The following is an 18,497-nucleotide window of genomic DNA, read 5'->3' on the forward strand; positions in this document are numbered from 1 at the left end:
TCCTGTCACTTACACCAGTCGGGGTTAAACACTTCTCCTCACCCCTCCCACTGGCCTGAGCTTCCCACCCCTTCCACTCACACACCGTCTGCCCTCCCAGACAGGAAGGGCTCAAGCAACAGGGTTTATTTCTGCATGGCCGTATTCCTGACATCCGGCACAGAGCCTGGCATGGAGTGGGCACTCAAGAAATGTCTGCTAGGTGAGCGAAAGAATCCAGGAGTGAATTCTTGAGTCCCACGCGTCAGACACGCCTGTGGCATCGCTTAGGGAAGCGACCGCACGGCGCTCATCCAAGGCGCTCCTGGCTCGGGACAAATGAGGCTCTCTTGGATTCTGTCGGAGCTCCTGGCCCCAGGGACTGCTGCCTTCCACAAGGACTGGAGAGAGGAAGAATCTGGAGACAAATAATCCCTGGAGGCTCCTTCTCCTATGCCAGCCCCTTTTCAGCGGAGTCAGTGCCCCCCCTCCCCCGCCCCCCAGCGCCTCGCCCAGAGCCCAGCCGGACAGCTCGGTAGGCGCTCCCACCTCCGTTTCGGAAGCTCTTGACCTGGGCTACACGGTGGAATGACCCGAAGGGTCCTACAGAATCTCGGGGCCCACACCCCGGGTCAGTGAAAACGGAGGGGGGACCGAGGCATCGGCATTTTGTGCAGTGCCCGGGAGCCGCAGAGCTCGGAAAGTGCTGCTGTCCGTCTTCCAGCCGGTGAGGCTGCCTCTGCAGTTCGCAGTCTGAGCCCTCTCCGCCCGGCCCGCGCTTTGGCTGCGGGCCGGGCTCGTCCATCTGTTCGGTGGCGGCCGCAGTCGCTGCCGCTCCTCTTCTGCGGGTTCCTATCTCTGCATATTCATAAGCAGTGTCGTTACCCTGATTTAGTCGGCTGGAACAAGACTTCTGCAAGATTTTATAACTCATGGCAGCACAACAAATGCACCTACATTTCCTTATAAGTGCACATGTGTTTGTGTGTATATATAGATATATTCTACCCAGAGTTTAACTTCGCTGTAGTTATTTCTTCGTGCTCAGAAAAGTGTGTGAGCAGACTGCCTTCGGTTTCAGCCGGAGGGGGACGGTTGATCAAGTTTGTGACGAATCTTTTCCCCCCTCTAGTGGTACTGCGCTGCATGTCAGCTTCGTGCGAGACGTTTCCTTCTCGCAGACGTAGCCAGCCTCCTGCTTCCCCCCACTGCATGGGAAACAAGCTTTAAGAGTGTTTGCTCCCGCTGTACTAGTTCTGGGGGTGCGGTTGACGCCCATGAAAAAAGACGCCACTGAGAGCAGAACTTAACCCCCAGCCTTCGTTTCGTCCTCCCTCAGGACCCTCCAGCCACCCCAGTAAGAACAGGCCATTCGCTTGGCAGCTTTATTGAGAACGTGTGTGCCGGACACCTGTGAGTGAGAAGAGCTTGTATTATAGCAAAGTATCTTTTTCGTTTCTGTTATTTTGTGTTAAAATACAAGATCCGGGCGCCTGGGTGGCTCAGTGTCAGTTGAGTGTCTGCCTTCTGCTCCCGTCATGATCTCAGGGTCCTGGGATGAAGCTGGGCCTCGGGGGTCCCTGCCCAGGATGGAATCTGCTTCCCCCCTTCCTCTGCCCCTCCCCCCAACTCATGCTCATGCTCTCTCTCTTGAATAAATAAAGTCTTAAAAATATATATATAAGATCTTAATATTAAGGCAATAGTACAATATTGTGATAACAAGCTCAACACTAGAGCCAAACTGGTTCAAATCCCAATTGTACATCTACTAGCTATGCAACCGCAGGCGAGGTATTTAACCTCTCTATGCCTCAGTTTCCTTACCTACAACATGAAGACAGTACTACCCCTCTCATAGGGTGATACTATAAAGTACTACTTGGCATTATCATCTTAATTGTTGAATATTTCTTTTTTTGTTAAGTCTTTTTTTTAATATATTTGTTTATTTTAGAAAAAGAGTGGGGGAGGGGCACAGCGAGAGGAAGAGAATTTCAAGCAGACTCCCTGCTGAGTGCAGAGCCCATGACATGGGACTTGATCCCAGAACCCTGAGATCACGACCTGAACCAAAACCGAAGAGTTGAATGCTTAACCAACAGAGCCATTCTGCTGGCTCATTCTAGGTGCCCTAATTGTTAAATGTTTCTTAAAGGTCCGAATTTTACTCTAGAATGACTTGCTTAAATACTTCTTGCTACCAGGTAAGATATAGATCATATTAAACATATTTATAAGTATGTAGAAGGCCACCAAAGTCTTCTGTTTCTTTTCCCCAAGCCAGCTCATGAGCTTTTGTTTATTCCTGGCCTGAAGGCATTTCCGCATCACTCTTATCTAGACAGTGGAACAGCAAATATAGCCAAAATCCAACCCAATGCTTGTTTTTGTAAATAAAGTTTTATTAGAACACATCTACACTTACTTGTTTATGTATTGTCTGTGGTTGCTCTCATGCCACAATGCAAAGTTGAATAGTTTCAAGAGAAACCAGACAACCTGGGGCGTCTGGGTGGCTCAATGGGTTAAAGCTTCTGCCTTCAGCTCTGGTCATGGTCTCAGGGTCCTGGGATTGGGCCCCACATTGGGCTCTCTGCTCAGCGGGGAGCCTGCTTCCCCCTCTCTCTGCCTGCCTCTCTGCCTACTTGTGATCTCTCTCTGTCAAAATAAATAAATAAAACTAAAAAAAGAAAGAAAGAAACCAGACAACCCATAAAGCATAAAATATTTACTATTGGCCCTTTACAGAAAAAACTTTCTGCCCCTTGTCTATACTTCGAATAGCTCTGGATTTATGCTCCCTGAAATATGCCTGAAGAACTCCAACCTATTCTAAGGCACTCTTTTTTTTTTAAGATTTTATTTATTTATTTGACAGAGAGAGATCACAAGTAGACAGAGAGGCAGGCAGAGAGAGAGGAGGAAGCAGGCTCCCTGCTGAGCAGAGAGCCCGATGCAGGACTTGATCCCAGGACCCTGAGATCATGACCTGAGCCAAAGGCAGCGGCTCAACCCACTGAGCCACCCAGGCGCCCCGCTAAGGCACTCTTTTAAGAAGACCTTGACAAGCATCTGCCTTGCCACAAAACAACATAAAAAACTTTGAACAACTGGAGAGTGACTAATCCCCATTCAATTCTCCAGCAAGCGCTTATGGACCCTCTAATACTTGTCCGAGATTATGCTCGATGCTGGAGTAAAAACCATAGCCCCTGACGTTGATAAAGTCAATGGGTAAGGTACAGTGCCTCATATTTACCCCCATGGCTGTGCACTTGAGGGCACAAAGCAAGACCATCTACCCCTGTGAAGGTGAAGGAAAGATGTTCGGGTTGAATACAGAACCGTTAGCATTTCAGGTAGAGTGCAAAGACAGAATCCTGAGAAATTAGCACTTTGGTGACCAAAAAAACCAGGAGGCCTGGAGTGCAGGCTGCATGCAGAGGAATAAATAGAGATGAGCCTCTGGAGAGAGAAGGTGGGAGGTCCCCATCCATTAGCCTCTTCCCTCGGGTTGCCCCCTAGTCTCCTTCATAGTGCTGCTAGACAAACCTCTCATGTTCGTTAAACCCTGCACCAAGTGTTGGCTTATTGAGGGGAGAGCACATAGCCTGCATTCAAGGACCTCATACAGTCTGGTGAAGGAGGCGGGTATATAAGCAAATAATTACAGGGTGGTGTGCTAAGTACTAAAATAGAGGTTGATGTGCAAGTGACTAGCTACTTTGGAAGAATCACAGAAATTTCCATAAAAGAAGTGACTTTAGAGCTGAGTCTTAAAGATATCGTAGGATTTCTGGAAGAGGAAATAGCGTGTGCAAATAATTGAAGCCTATGATTTATTGAATGGTGTTTTGTGGAGCTGCAAATATTTTTGTTACTGTTGCTGGAACCTCAAGTTCCAAACACAGAGTAGGGGGGAGAGGTGAGAGAGGTAGACGGCGACCAGTCGGTAAACAGCCTTACACGATATGCTAAGGAATTTGATGTTTACTTGAGGGGCTGTGGAGAACCAATGAAGGCTCTTAGGAAGGGGGGCAATGTGGTCTCACTTTCACTTTGAAAGATTTATTCTTTCTAAGGCTATATAGTATTGCAGATAGAAAGGAGGGAACAGCTTTGAGAGCTATTGGTACATGGTTGGTCTGTCCTTGGCAAAGGCAAAGTGACTGTCATCCTCCTTTATATAAATTACTGGTTTCCAAAAGACTTGTGTTATTAAACATTCCCTCCACACTTATAAAACATATTGCCCAACTTAGAATTTTCATATCTCACCTCAAGCCTCTTCAGCATTTTCATTTTCAACCAAAACAAAGACAGTTAAGAAAATCTGTTTGTTGTCCGTTGGCGCCTGGCTGGCTCAGTCAGCGGAAACTGCAACTCTTGATCTTGGGGCTGTGGTTGCGAACCCCAATGCTGAGTGTAGAGAGTGATTAAAAAACTAAAATGAAATAAAATAAATTAAAACAAAAAGAAAATATATTTGTTGTCCATCTTAGAAAACTTAATCCTTAACAGGTAAAATGGTTTGTTTACACTCGGTAATGTCCTGATAAATGCTTCGCAACCAGCAGTCCTAGATGGGAAACTGATGGTCTTCTGTGGTGTTTGGGTATGCCCACGTGATGCCAGCTATGCGAAGCTGAGTCAATATTAGAGTTCTTAATAGGCTTACCATGGATTCCTGCACATCATATCACTCCTTGGAGGTACTGCTTTCCCTCTGGTGCTTTCCTTATAGACTTTCTTACTTTCCTGTGAGGAATTAAAAATTGGATTAATAGGGGCACCTGGGTGGCTCAATCTGTTAAGCATCTGCCTTTAGCTCAGGTCATAATCCCAGGGTCCTGGGATCGAGCCCCGCCTCAGGCTCCCTCTGAGGGAAGCCTGCTTCTCCTTCTCCCACTCCCACTGTTTGTGTTCCCTCTCTCGCTGTTTCTCTCTCTGTGTCAAATAAATGAATAAAATATTTTTAAAAGAAATAAATAAAAAAACAAAAATTGGATTAATAATACCATTTCAGTTATTTGAAAAAGAGGAGTATATACAGGATTGGGCTACAGCCAGCTTGTACTCTCGGGAGCTAAATGTTACATTTTTGGGAATTTTGCTTCTTGTTAAATACAGCCATTATTAAACTTTAAATTGCATAAACTCACAATTAAATAAGTTATATTAAAAACAAAGGCAATACACATTCAACACTCACTACTTCCTAATCACTTTACTACATATTACTCTCTGTATTCTCGAGTTATATACATCTATTGTATCTGCATGGCATAAATACTATGTAATGATATAATATTGCACATCTCTTCCCAACTTCTTGTTCAGTGATGTCACATTGATAGCTTGAAATATGAAGTATGGTAGGAGTATTTGTACCATGGAAATTGGCAAACAATACAAATCAAAATTATAAATATCGATCAAAATTATTTAAAAATGGATTTTCCTTTAACTTGGCTGGTTCATAAATGGTACATTATGCAAGTAAAATGAAATTATCCGTGGTCTGCTTAAAATATGACTGAATATGGGCCAGAGTATAATATTGTCTACTGAATGCCTTCAAATTGTTTTTCTGTTAAAGTACTTGTGAAAGGAAAAGAGAAAAACATGCAACTCTTGAGACAAATTACCATAGAGCAGTCACACAACTCCCTACAAGAAACAGGGGCAGGGCCCCCTGCAGACAAAACAGATCGTTCAGTTTGGAGGTGTGTGGGCCCCCCACTGGGCAGCCACACCACAGAGCACTAATGCCTAAGCTACAGCTTTTGGGTACACACTAACTCATGCCAAAGTTCGTCCCTCTGCATGGAGGAGTCATTTACCATAGCCCGGGAATAAAAATTGCCCAGACCCCAGCCAATCTTTTCAGCATCTGAAGAACTGATGCCACGGGAAAGCAGGAGAGTGAGAACCAGACAGACATATTTGGGTGAATTCTGGCTTTGCCTCATACTGGTTGCTAGTGAGGGGGCAAGTCACATAGATTCTTTGAATCTCAGTTTCCTCAAATATGGAAGGGAAATAAGACTGTCTTAAGGGCTGTTGAACATAGGACATCTAAAGTACTTCACCTAATGGGCGCTTATGCAGCTCAGTCGGTTAAGTGTCTGCCTTCAGCTAGGGTCATGGTCCCAGAGTCCTGGGACCTGGTGCACTGGGCTCCATGCTCATGGGGCGCCTGCTTCTCCCTCTGCCCCTCCCCCTACTCGTGCTGTCTCTCTTGCTCACTCTCTCTCTAATAAGTAAATAAGATCTTAAAAAAAAAGTGTACTTACATAACAAATGGTCATCTTATTGAAAACACAAACAACAACAATTAAAAACCACCTAAAGGATTGTATAAAGATAATTCCCCCCCACCCCCACCCATCCTGCCCACCCAGACAACGTTAGCTACTCTGAAGATAAGTAAAGAGGGTCTGGGCTGTTAGATTAGCCTCTCTTCTGATTTTATTCTTATTATTACCTAGATGAACAGATCTTTTCTTTTTCTCTTTCCTTCCTTCTCTTATTCAACAAACGTTTCTTTCCACAGTGTAGAGGGAACTGTGCTCACCTCTGAGCACACAGTGTTGAAGAATGGTGATGGTAACACTCAGGGTAGAAGCAGCAGTAGTAACAAGAGCTAACATTTCTTAAGCACCCCCCGCCCGTTGAATAAAAGAGGCCCAGACCTGCTTTCATATACTTGACAATTTAGTGTGGGAAAACAGATAGTTAACAAATAATTACTCAGGGCCAGAAATTTCACAGGGTAGGTATTTCATTAGTTTTCACAAAATTTTTTAATATAGGAGACTGAGCCCCAAACAAATTTGATAAACAAATTAGGAACTAAAGCTAAATACTAAGAGGTTAAAATAAAACAGAGTTCCTCTACTTTCCTCTGAATAATGCTTAAATGTTTTTGTAAACAAAAACAGACAATAAAAGAGACCAAAAAAATTTATCCTGGACAAAGAAGAGATTGGTGGAGAAAATATGGTGGAGAAGGGGTGTAAGAATGTTATGGATAAATGATTCCAAAATAATTAAGATACAATTAATTTGAAGTTAATAATATAATTACAAGATAGAGTTTGGGGCTTCTTAACCAATAAGACAAGTTGGGATCCTTGCAATCAGCTATCAGTTAGGATAGGTAGTGAGTATTTTCTGTTTAAATTTTACATTTAGACCTAATCTTCCCACTTTCCACCAAGGGACACCAAATTGTGATTTGCAGAGCCTAATTGACTGATCCCCAGCCTGGGATCCATGAGTGTGATAACGGGAGTCTATGAGCCATTTAAAAGTTGAAAAAACACTGGCAGGCTTAACATTTACCTGCACTAAGGCTGCATAGACTCATTAAAATGTTACACTTCTTTGCTTTCTTCAGAAATAATACCAAGTTATTGCAGTAACTGTTTATCCTTGGCAATTTAGCTATTTATGGCATCATGGGATTTATTGATGAAATATTGTTTTAGGGGCACCTGGGTGGCTCGGTCATTAGGCGTCTGCCTTCGTCTGGGGTCATGATCCCAGGTTCCTGGGATGGAGACCTGAGTCAGGCTCCCTCCTCAGTAGGAAGCCTGCTCTCCCTATCCTACTTCCCCTGTTTGTGTTCCCTCTCTCGCTGTCTCTCTCTGTCAAATAAATAAATAAAAATATTTTTAAAAAAATTTTTTTAAAGAAATATTTTTTTAAAAAATGAGGTCCAGGGCGCCTGGGTGGCTCAGTGGGTAAGCATCTGCCTTTGGCTCAGGTCATGATCTCAGGGTCCTAAAACAGAGCTCGTGCTCAGCAGGGGGTCTCCTTCTCCCTTTCTTGGCCCCTCCCCCTTGCTTATTCTAACACTCACGAGCACTCACGTATTCTCTCTCTTTCTCTCAAATAAAATCTTTTTAAAAAAAAGAAAAAAGCATGAGGTCTATGTCAGGGAAGTATTGTAATAAAAGAGATCTCTGGTTCTGAAACCTTAGATATCCAAGCCTAGTGGATGAGTGTGTTACATTTGAAACAAAAGGAACTTGGCTACCTAATTGAGCAGTATTCGGCAAAAGTAAATTATGAAACAGAATTTTCATAAATTTCTATATGAATGCATTTCTCTAGAGAGAATCAGTTTTGCAGACATATCTACATCTGAAATTGCATAGTTACATAAAAGACCATTTTAACAATTTTTATATTTCTTAAGGGATGCAGTATAGGTGTTATTTCTTAAACTTCTGAGGGTCACATAGAAAAGGCAGAATTGCATTTCGACTTTGATTTTAACTCAGGGTTTCAATGAACAACAAAAACGTGTAACACTTAGCATTAAGTCTCTTTTGTGTGTTTTTCGACTCTCAGTGTGTGCCTCCCATGAGATATTCTTAAATTGCCCACTATAATCTTGGGCTTTTATGTTGCATTTCTGGAGGAACCTAAAATAATGTGATGCTTGACTTTTTTCCCCCCGCAGAGTTCGCATATTTACTAGCAAGCCATTTGGGTAACTTCTTTTAGCAGAGTTATGGAGATTAACATGGAACATGTTGCTTTTACAGGATTATGAAATTTCATGTTGCAAAACGGAAGTTTAAGGAAACTTTACGCCCCTATGATGTAAAAGATGTCATTGAACAATATTCTGCTGGTCATCTAGACATGTTATGTAGAATTAAAAGTCTCCAAACACGGTAAGCAATACAAATGTGATTTGTTGGGAAGGAACAGGCGTGAAAACCGTCCAAGAGTAACTTCTCTGCTGTAGAGAAAACTCTCTGAAGCTTAGCGTTCTAATTCACTTTTCATGGATAACTGGACTTTTGCTTTTAATGTAGATTTTTTATTTAAGGATATTAATCAGACATGAAAAGCCTCCATCTGCAGCCTGCAATATCTCAGTATTCTCATCTGTAAAAATAGGGATAATGTGTTTGCCTGACAGGGTTGTCATGAAGATGGAATGAGTTCCTACACGCTAACCGAGTGCCCAGTAACTGTTAATGGTTGTCGCTGATGTGGTTTGAATGATTGCTGCTATTGTTGTTTTGTTATTCTCGGAATCCCAACCATCCTTCAAGAAGAAGCCGTCCTTCTTCCTTGTCAAATTTTACCCAACTATCTGGCCCCTAGAAACAGACCTTTCCCTTCTCTGACCTCCTACAGCCATTGAGAGCTGCCACAGAGCACAGAGACACTCATGATCTTGGTATTAAATCTTGCCCAAGAACTGGACTCAAAAACGAGTAGTTGGCTCTTGTATTGTTTCTTGGCTGCAAGTCTGTTCCCCTGCTCATGACCAAGACTGGGCCTTTGCCTTTCTTGGGGTCCTGCTCCGTGTCAGATCCACACCGTCTCTCTGGTGAGCATCTTACGGAGTGATTAAAAGATTTCGGTCTGTTACTCCCACTGCATTTGATTATGTTCTCTAAAAGCAAGAATGTCCAGTCATCTCAGTGTTTTAAGAGTCTTGCTTCATTCTCAGGGACAAATTACCAGTGTTGGTGTTTGAAGAGTTCTGAAAACACAACGAGAGGGTCTTAAACATTTGTTTATATGCCCATAGCACACTTAGCTCAGCGGGAGGCATATACTGGGCCCTTAGTAAACCACCTGGTGATCAATTCTAGAAATCACAATTTGTTCGTTCGTTCATTCATTTATCCGGCAGACAGTTATTGAACCCTTAATGTGTGCCAGGCACTATGGACGTTCAGAGATTAATAAAATAATGACTTAGTCCTTGTGGAGTTGGCAGTATAATAGATGAGATTCACGGCAGGAGGTGGGCACTGCCTGTAAACTGGAAAGCTGAGTCCATCCTCCTGATAATTCAGCTCCAACACACACAAAAGAAAGTAATTCCCACTTCAGTGGATCAAGTCTCCTTGGAAATGGTTTTAACTCATCCTGTGGGGGTGTTACAGTCTCGGCCCGCATGGTCATGGTCTTCCAAGTCCTTTAATAGAACTATTATAAAACAAGGGTTTTTATAAAATTGAACAGCTACAGAAGTTGTAGAACTAATCTTAAGTTTCCAGCTCATTCTCCAACTAGAATTCCAAAAGGTGGAGATGATCACTTTCCATGGGCTTAGCTCCCGCATATCAGATGTGCAGTAAATGTTCACTGAAGCATCTGTTCTATTAACATGAAATAATCATAATTACGACTTTGTCATATTTTCAGCAGTTAGATTCAGGAAATGCCTGGTCGGAGATGCAAACAGACAAATTACTTTGTAGTTCAGGACAATTTCGCCTCCAGAAGATTGCCCATAAGTGACTTCATCACAGACCAGAAAAATGAGAAAATTAATCTCATGTGTAATTCTCAGGTTAAGAAAATAAGCACATCAACTGGAACAAGCTCATTTTTATGTCATCTTACATAAATTAAAGATAATTGTCTTTAATTTTTCTTTTCAAAATACTTCATTCTGGCCGGGGGCAATCTCCGTCTTCAGCATTTATAATCTGATCTCCTCTTTCTCTGATAGTGTTGACCAAATTCTCGGAAAAGGGCAAATCACATCAGATAAGAAGAGCCGGGAGAAAATAACAGCAGAACACGAGACCCCCGATGACCTCAGTATGCTCGGCCGGGTGGTCAAGGTGGAGAAGCAGGTATGATCCAACTGGAGTGGCTAACTTTTCTATCCAAATTTTTCTTAATCAAAAATTAGGTCATTTGATGTATTTTAGTACATCATTTAGTACATTTAGTACATTTAGTACAACATTTAGTACATTTAAAAAATTAAAAATTTTTTAGGATTTTATTTATTTACTTGATAGAGAGAAGGACCAAGGGAGAAGCAGACTCCCCGCTGAGCAGGGAGCCCAACGTAGGGCTCAGTCCTGGGACCCTGGGATCTTGACCTGAGATGAAGGTAGTCGCTTAACCGACTAAGTCACCCAGGTGCCCTAGTGATTATTAATATGTTTTAAAAGAAGAAAATCAAGAAAGAGTGACTGCAACTACATTTTTTGTGCATAGACCGTGTTCTCTAAAGCACTTGGATTTCCATGTAAGGAATGAACAATTTCATCTCATTGATGAATATGTGACCTGGAAACAACTATAGACTTTCCACAGTAAAATAACAGATCTATTTTTCGTATGTGTTTTGGTGATTGTCACTGTCTCTCTTTTTCACTCTTTTGCAAAAAACAAAACAAAAACCTCAGTTATTAGCCCTGAAACTGTATCTTCCCATACAAAGATAATTGTCCAAACCAAGAAACAGAGTCTTAACTAATAATAGAGAGCACCGGATGGTTACCAGAGGGGAAGTAGGGGGTGGGGATTTAAACAGGTGAAGGGGATTAAAGAGTACACTTATCATATGAGGACTGGGTACCTTATGGAATTGCAGAGTCACAATATTGTACACCTGAAACTAATATAACACTTCTGTTAACTACACTGGAATTAAAATTAAAAACTTAATAAAAAAAAAAAGACAGTTGTCCAGAAATCAAATTGCTCCCCGAATCCAATCAAAAATATCTCAAGTATTAATTCGGAAGCATTGTGTACCTTTATGTTTAAATTCAGAATGACCTACATTGATATTTAAGGTCTTGATTTCATCAGAGGAGTTCCTCACTAGACTGCTGTAGACTCCCAGAATCATTTCTTGGAGGAAGCTTAGCAAAGGCAACTTGATTGGGCTGAGGGTCTTGCGGCTGCTTTTGTAAAGCGCTTATATGTTTTTTTGAGAACATCAATTGTCTATTTTAGGTTAAGGGGGAGGGGTATGGGGGGGATATTATGCAGAGACCGAAGCTCACCTCTCCCTCTAAATCATCCCTTGCACACACCCCCACACAGCTAGACATACATGCTGTGGTGGCTCTAGAAACGAAGCCCATTCTTCCGACAGGTTATACTCAAATGTGACCGTTTCCCCCACCCTTAGGTACAGTCCATCGAGTCCAAGCTGGACTGCCTGCTTGATATATATCAACAGGTCCTCCGGAAAGGCTCTGCCTCCGCCCTCACTTTGGCCTCATTCCAGATCCCACCATTTGAATGTGAACAGACATCTGACTATCAGAGCCCCGTGGATAGCAAAGACCTGTCCAGTTCGGCGCAGAACAGCGGCTGCTTATCCAGATCGGCGAGTGCCAACATCTCTCGAGGCCTGCAGTTCATCCTGACGCCAAATGAGTTCAGCGCTCAGACTTTCTACGCGCTTAGCCCTACTATGCACAGCCAAGCAACACAGGTGCCAATGAGTCAAAGTGACGGCTGCGCAGCGGCGGCCGCCAGTAACCTTGCAAACCAAATAAGCGTGGCCCCTAAGCCAGCAGCCCCAACAACTTTACAGATCCCGCCTCCTCTCCCAGCCATCAAGCATCTGCCCAGGCCGGAGACCCTGCACCCGAACCCCGCGGGCTTACAGGAAAGCATTTCCGATGTCACCACCTGCCTTGTTGCCTCCAAGGAAAATGTTCAGGTTGCACAGTCAAATCTGACCAAGGACCGTTCTCTAAGGAAAAGCTTTGACATGGGGGGAGAGACTCTGTTATCTGTCCGCCCCGCGGTGCCCAAGGACTTGGGCAAATCTCTGTCGGTGCAAAACCTGATCAGGTCGACAGAGGAACTGAGTATACAGCTTTCTGGGAGTGAGTCAAGTGGCTCCAGAGGCAGCCAAGATTTTTACCCCAAATGGAGGGAATCCAAATTGTTTATAACTGATGAAGAGGCGGGTCCCGAAGAGACTGAGACAGACACGTTCGATGCCATGCCGCAGCCCGCTAGGGAAACCGCTTTCGCGTCGGACTCTCTAAGGACTGGAAGATCACGATCATCTCAGAGCATTTGTAAGGCAGGAGAAAGCACGGAAGCGCTCAGCTTGCCTCATGTCAAACTGAAATAAGTTCTCCATTTTCCTTCTAGCAAAGCAGTTCCTTTAGCCATACATATTGTTGCATGAACTATTTTGAAAGCCCTTCTAAAAAGTTGAAATTGCAAGAATCAGGAAGAACATGAAAGGCAGTTAATAAGCCCGTTATCTTTTAATTGCATGAAAATGCATGTTTAGGGATGGCTGAAATTCCAAGGTACATCAACATTAACCCACTCATTTAGTAACGTACCTTGCGTTAAAAATCCTGAGAAACCAAACACTGCTAACGCTATGGGGTGTGTGAAAATATCAAGATTAGGTCACTTAGAAGATTTGACTCTTGTGTTTTGAAATTACGGGAGTAAACAACTTCAAATTTCAGGCATTTGTGCTTTGTGATTAAATACAAAATACGTTTTCAAAATTAGGCCATAATGTATATGTAAACACAATGGCTACCATCAACCACTGCTAACAAGGTATCGAGTAAAGCAGAACTTGGGAATCATAGAAATGGCTGCTTCTTTCAAGATATCTGCCAACCCATTCCTATTCAGTCATTTTATTATTGATGTAATTTGAATGTCAATCTGTGTGCTTTTGGTGATTCAGCGCTGTGGCAAGCAATTTTGCACATCATTTCCATGTTGTCCTTTATGACGAGAATGTTCTTCAATTAGAACGCGTGCAAATAATGAAATTCAGGGCCAGTGGGGCAAACAGACTATCTGACACATGTGACTTCAGGGGAACATAGTCCACAATGGCTGAATCTACTTTATACGCGGTCGACTTCGACACACGCCGAGTACAATACTGATGAGTAGAAGGACCAGGGCTCTGGGGCTGATCTCTCTACAATGGCGTCCCCCACCCCCTAACCCCAGCTTGCCAGGACTGCCACAGGGAAGGGGGAAGTATGAGAAACCATTCCCACTAAACTGGTAATACAGGCAGGATCCCCGGGAATTAGACATTTGGGTAAGACTGAGATGAGCACGGCTTGAAAAGAATCCAGACACAACACCAGGATGTAGGTGAAGTTAACAAAAATAGCTTTGCCCTCAGAGAGCAGTGCGAGGGAGAAAAACAAACCAAAATAGAAGAACTTGATCTTTTTAGAAAATGAATATTGCTAGGGAATTCGACTACCTAAACATCCCTTATTCTTATATATAAACGGAGAATTTTGCAACGTGTTTATTTTTTACTATGCCCTGAATGTTTTTTGCTATTAACCTAGTACGTTTTGCATATGGAAGGCTGTAACTAAACTTCCTTTACTTTTTATACTGTAGCGAATGTTTTCTATGCTCCCCCAAGAATGTTGCCCCAAACCTCAAATTAGGGGTTCTGTTTCCTGGTGTGCACATTCACAGTTAGAAGCCAGGTACCCCCGGTAGGGTCTGCAGATCAGAAGCACTTACATCATATAGCACAGCAGCAAGGACCCAAGGGAAACAAAATGAGAGAGGCAGTCACCAGAAAGCAAGCCCCGCCCACTGCTTGTTGGAAACCTGTCTAGTGCTCTCAGAACTTCAGCCAAGATCACGGCATTCAAAAGGCAAGAGGGAGCCAGAGAGCCCTTCAGTTCAGTTCCACTCCAGTCACAGAAGGACTTAGGGAAGGAAGAGTTTTTTTCCTTGGGACATAGTGCTCCTCCAAAAAAAACCTTCAGTGGCCAGGAAGACAAAGCAGGGATAGCAACTGGCTGTCTAAAGGCAGAAGGAGGCCCTGAAATCCACCCATCCTCCCCAACTGTCTCCCCCAACCCTCTCCTATCCCCAATCCTCCTCCTACCTTTCTTCCCCATTAACTTCTCAGTTCCCTGCCACTGTTTTGCTCCTGAATTTCGCCAGGCTTTACCCAGCTTCCATCCCCAAGTAAACCACTTCTCTGCTCTTCCTCAGATAGGCTTCTCAACCTTTAAAAATCCTTGTCCCTTTTGATAAATACTGAAATTTTCAACGCCTCCTCTTCTCAACCCACCTGGATTCTAGCACACCCTCTGGAGTGCATCATTCAGCATCTTCTTGGCTGCTGGAGACACGCAGAAGTTAAGGTCTAAATTTTACACTCCAGTCAAAAAAAATTTTATCAAGCTTTTAAAACAATGACTTTTGTTTTTGAAGCACAGAATTTTAGTAAATTATAAAATGCAATTTTCACCTACTATGTTTCCACTCAACCTGAACTTGTGATACACCCTCCCAAGGAGGTTGTACACCACACACACACACGCACACGCACGCACACACACAAACACACACATTCCACTGGCTTAAAGCCAGACACCTGCCACACACTTGGCAGGCTCTCTCCAATTATCAGTTGAGGAAGAGGAGGGAGGCAGCAACTTTCAGGTAGCACTGATTCCTGGATATTCCCTGTCCTGGATCGAACCCCACTGGCAGCAGGAATTCTGAATGTATTGGGGACCCCTCCTTAGGCCTCCAACACAGTATAGTTCATCCAGCATTGCTGAAGACTGAAGATTCAGAAACAAACTCCAAATGCATCACTGAGGTCTTAATCATAGCAAAATGTGATAAACCATGATGTGAAAAACTTTTATACATTGAAGCCATGACTATTTTGTGTCTATCTCTTACTCTAGCACAAAAACTCTTGGATGTTCGGAGATAGTTGTACTGTATGAAAACTGCAGGGTTTTGTCTATTGTGTTACTCTCTATAGAGTTGAGAGGGGTCTCCCATTTACACTTAGCGAAGTCCCATTGGTCAAGGCCAAATGGTGTCTTGAAGCACAATTTAGCTGAGCACTGAGCAGCCACGTGCTTTCTCAGTTCAAGTTTGTCTGCCTTCAATATGTAGGGCTGATCAAGCTAATGCTTACTAGCAAACATCCCCTTATATGAGGTTGACTAAAAATATTGCTGTGTCTGGTCTAAACGTTTGCATTTTGTTCAATTAAATTAATTATCTGTGGGTTGCCAGTTTTGTTTTAAGTAAGAGACACTTTATTGAGTTTTTAAGTCTTTATCTCCTGTTCAAAGGTGCCTTTCTCACCTCCCATTGACTCAGTGATTCTGAAAGTTCACAATTTGCAGGTGGAACAAGTCTAATAGAGAGGAGGAAATCAGGCACAGCGACTAATTCTCATGCCCATTGGCAAAGCAAAACCACAAGAAAGGATGAAACCAGAGCAACTAAAATTAATGGATCACTTCATCCAACCCGACTGCGAAAATGTCAGAAACGTTAACTTATCTCCCCAGAAGCTGATATTTTTTGCCTTAAATGACATGGTTGTGTTTTTGCAAGAGAAACTTAATATAATTACGTGCATTTTAAGTGAGCAGTTCTAAAAGTCAAGTATGACAATACAGTTGTCTGTTCCTGAGAACAAATCAATCAGGAATTTCATACCCATCTCAAGCTATCATTGAAATGTAATCTCCTTTGCTCTCTTTTACTGGGCTCATTTGTTTTAAAGTAAAACATTAAAAAGATGTCTACAAACAGTGTGACTGTCTTTATCTGGAAATAACTGGTTGGTTCTGAACAGACTGCTTCCAGTCAATCATACTGGCTGTGTACAGATTTTGGGGCTGAAATACAAAGTTATCTTCCTGCAGGTCAGTGAAGAAATCCTCGGTAACTTGGGGAGGTGGAGATTTGCAAATGTTTTTGAAGGTGTATCATAAGAAAAATCAGTTCCATGTTAATCAAAACTCAGAAAGCAGCACATGTGGGCTTTGTATTAACCATAATAAAGGGGTGTACTAAAGAAGTAATAGGACATCACTGGGTACCCAGTCATGTGCGCCAACCTGCAGCCCCTGGCTACTCAGAATTACCATGATGAGCACCTAGCCAACCTTACCTTACCAGGGGAGGACTTCTCCAAAAGGAATCTTTTCCTTCTTCACTAAGATAGCCCGTTCTTTCTGTTTTCCTAGTACTTTTGTGCTAAGTATTCATGATTAACTCCAGTGGAATGTTAGGACTCTGGAATACAAAGTAACAAAGTATTAACAGAGGCACTTGAGACAAGAGGAAGAAGGGGGAGGGGGGTGTTATCCTGGAGGACAAGGTAAAAGACTTCCCACCATGGCTCTAATGAGACCATAAAAAGTATGTGCCTAGAGACGAGTGAAAATAAGATTGTGTATGAAACGTGCCTGCTTGACCAACTTGAAAGTGTAAATTACTTCCAAACACTTTTGAACTAGTTTATAGCACGATCTCTCACCCACACCATTTAAAAAGCAAAATATACTTATGACAACTATTCTACCTTAACCACTGATAGAAATATGTTCCCATACTTTGAAGTGGCAACTTTTATTAGCCTGGCTTTAACTGCTTCAAAAATGTGGTGCAAGTAAAAATTGTGTTTTTATTAAATTTTCATTACAATGAGACATCACTTTCTAGCCTAGTTAATTGCAAATTATTGAAGCTTTTACTACATTTCAAAGCAGAAATTTATCAGATACATTGTGTATAAACTATAGATTTATGCACGGCCCTGGAAATTACAGCACCAAAAAACTGGTAAATGGCAAATGTTTTTGTTCAAATAAATAAATAGAAAATCCAAAGGTACATCCGTATGACTTCTCTTTACCTGTTCACATGATTCATTATGTGTTCCCATGACTCATTCACATGATGCATTGGTGTGACTTCTTTCCTGGGTTGCCAGTCCTTGCCCATCCCTGTTATCCCAAGGAACAAGGTCCTCGTGTGTCCCCTTGCTGCAGCTCCAGATGCCATGAGGACATTACACCAAACACACCCCAATCATAAACACTTTTGAGTATCTCTGAAACTCCTTACCTAAGCCCTCTGGACAATGATCCAGTACCACCGTCTGTTACCAGAGATCGTCATACCACCGGCTTTGGTGGTGGAGAGTCCTCTGCCACTCCATGATGGGAAGACTAATTCTCTCGGTCCCCAAACTGTTGATTGCCCCCATGATTGGGTGGAGCCATTCCCATACCCCTCTTTCCCCATATCTGCTGCCTCTCACTCTCACTCTTTCTCCTCATAAACATGAGTGGTCTTCCACGTTACCAGGAACCCTCGAGAACTTACCTTCCTCTTTATTCTACCCAACATCTCGCTTTCCCTTTAGAACCAAACTACTTACAAAATAAGGTGTTTCCATTCCCACAGCACCTATCCTCTAGCCAACTTGATAATCAGACCCATGCCCATTCAACAGCACAGAAAAACCACTCATCAGTTCACCCATGACCTTCTAGAAAGCTGATTCAATGGATACATTCATCAGCATCCCCCTTGGCTTTTCTGAGGTAGTTGACACCAAAGCCACTCTCAAAACTGCTTCCTAATTTGTCTCCTACCCCTCTGAATTGATCATTATTTACTTTTCCAAGCTCCCTATTGCTTTTAATCCCTTAACTGTTGATGTTTCCACAAATTCCACCACTGGCTTCTTCCCTTTTCTCCTCTCCTTTCACACTCTGCCCAAGGTTGTCTCATTTCTGACATCAACTATGGGATGATCCTACCCAGTCACAGATCTCCACCCAGATTTCCTCCCCAAGCACCACCCAGAGTCACTCCAGATGCCTCAGACCCAACTGAAATTACTTGAGAAAAGGGACATCTCATCCCCACAATGCCTCAGCCTCTCACACCATGCTGTGCAGCAGGCACCCGATAAT

The 18,497-nt window shown here is 42.9% G+C and overlaps 1 protein-coding gene across 3 annotated transcripts in view; it reads left to right on the forward strand.

Annotated features, from left to right (window-relative positions):
- The window catches only part of KCNQ5 (potassium voltage-gated channel subfamily Q member 5), a 553,626-nt gene extending 536,264 nt beyond the window's left edge, over positions 1-17,362 (forward strand). For all 3 annotated transcript variants that reach the window (XM_046006379.1, XM_046006378.1, XM_046006377.1), the window contains 3 exons: positions 8,541-8,672; positions 10,478-10,604; positions 11,903-17,362. In XM_046006379.1, the coding sequence (XP_045862335.1) occupies positions 8,541-8,672; positions 10,478-10,604; positions 11,903-12,865 (1,222 nt within the window). In that variant the 3' untranslated portion in view covers positions 12,866-17,362. The remainder of the gene's footprint in view (positions 1-8,540; positions 8,673-10,477; positions 10,605-11,902) is intronic.
- Positions 17,363-18,497: the final 1,135 nt, after the last annotated feature.

Source organism: Meles meles, chromosome 5, assembly GCF_922984935.1.
Source record: "Meles meles chromosome 5, mMelMel3.1 paternal haplotype, whole genome shotgun sequence".
Lineage (NCBI taxonomy): Eukaryota > Metazoa > Chordata > Mammalia > Carnivora > Mustelidae > Meles > Meles meles.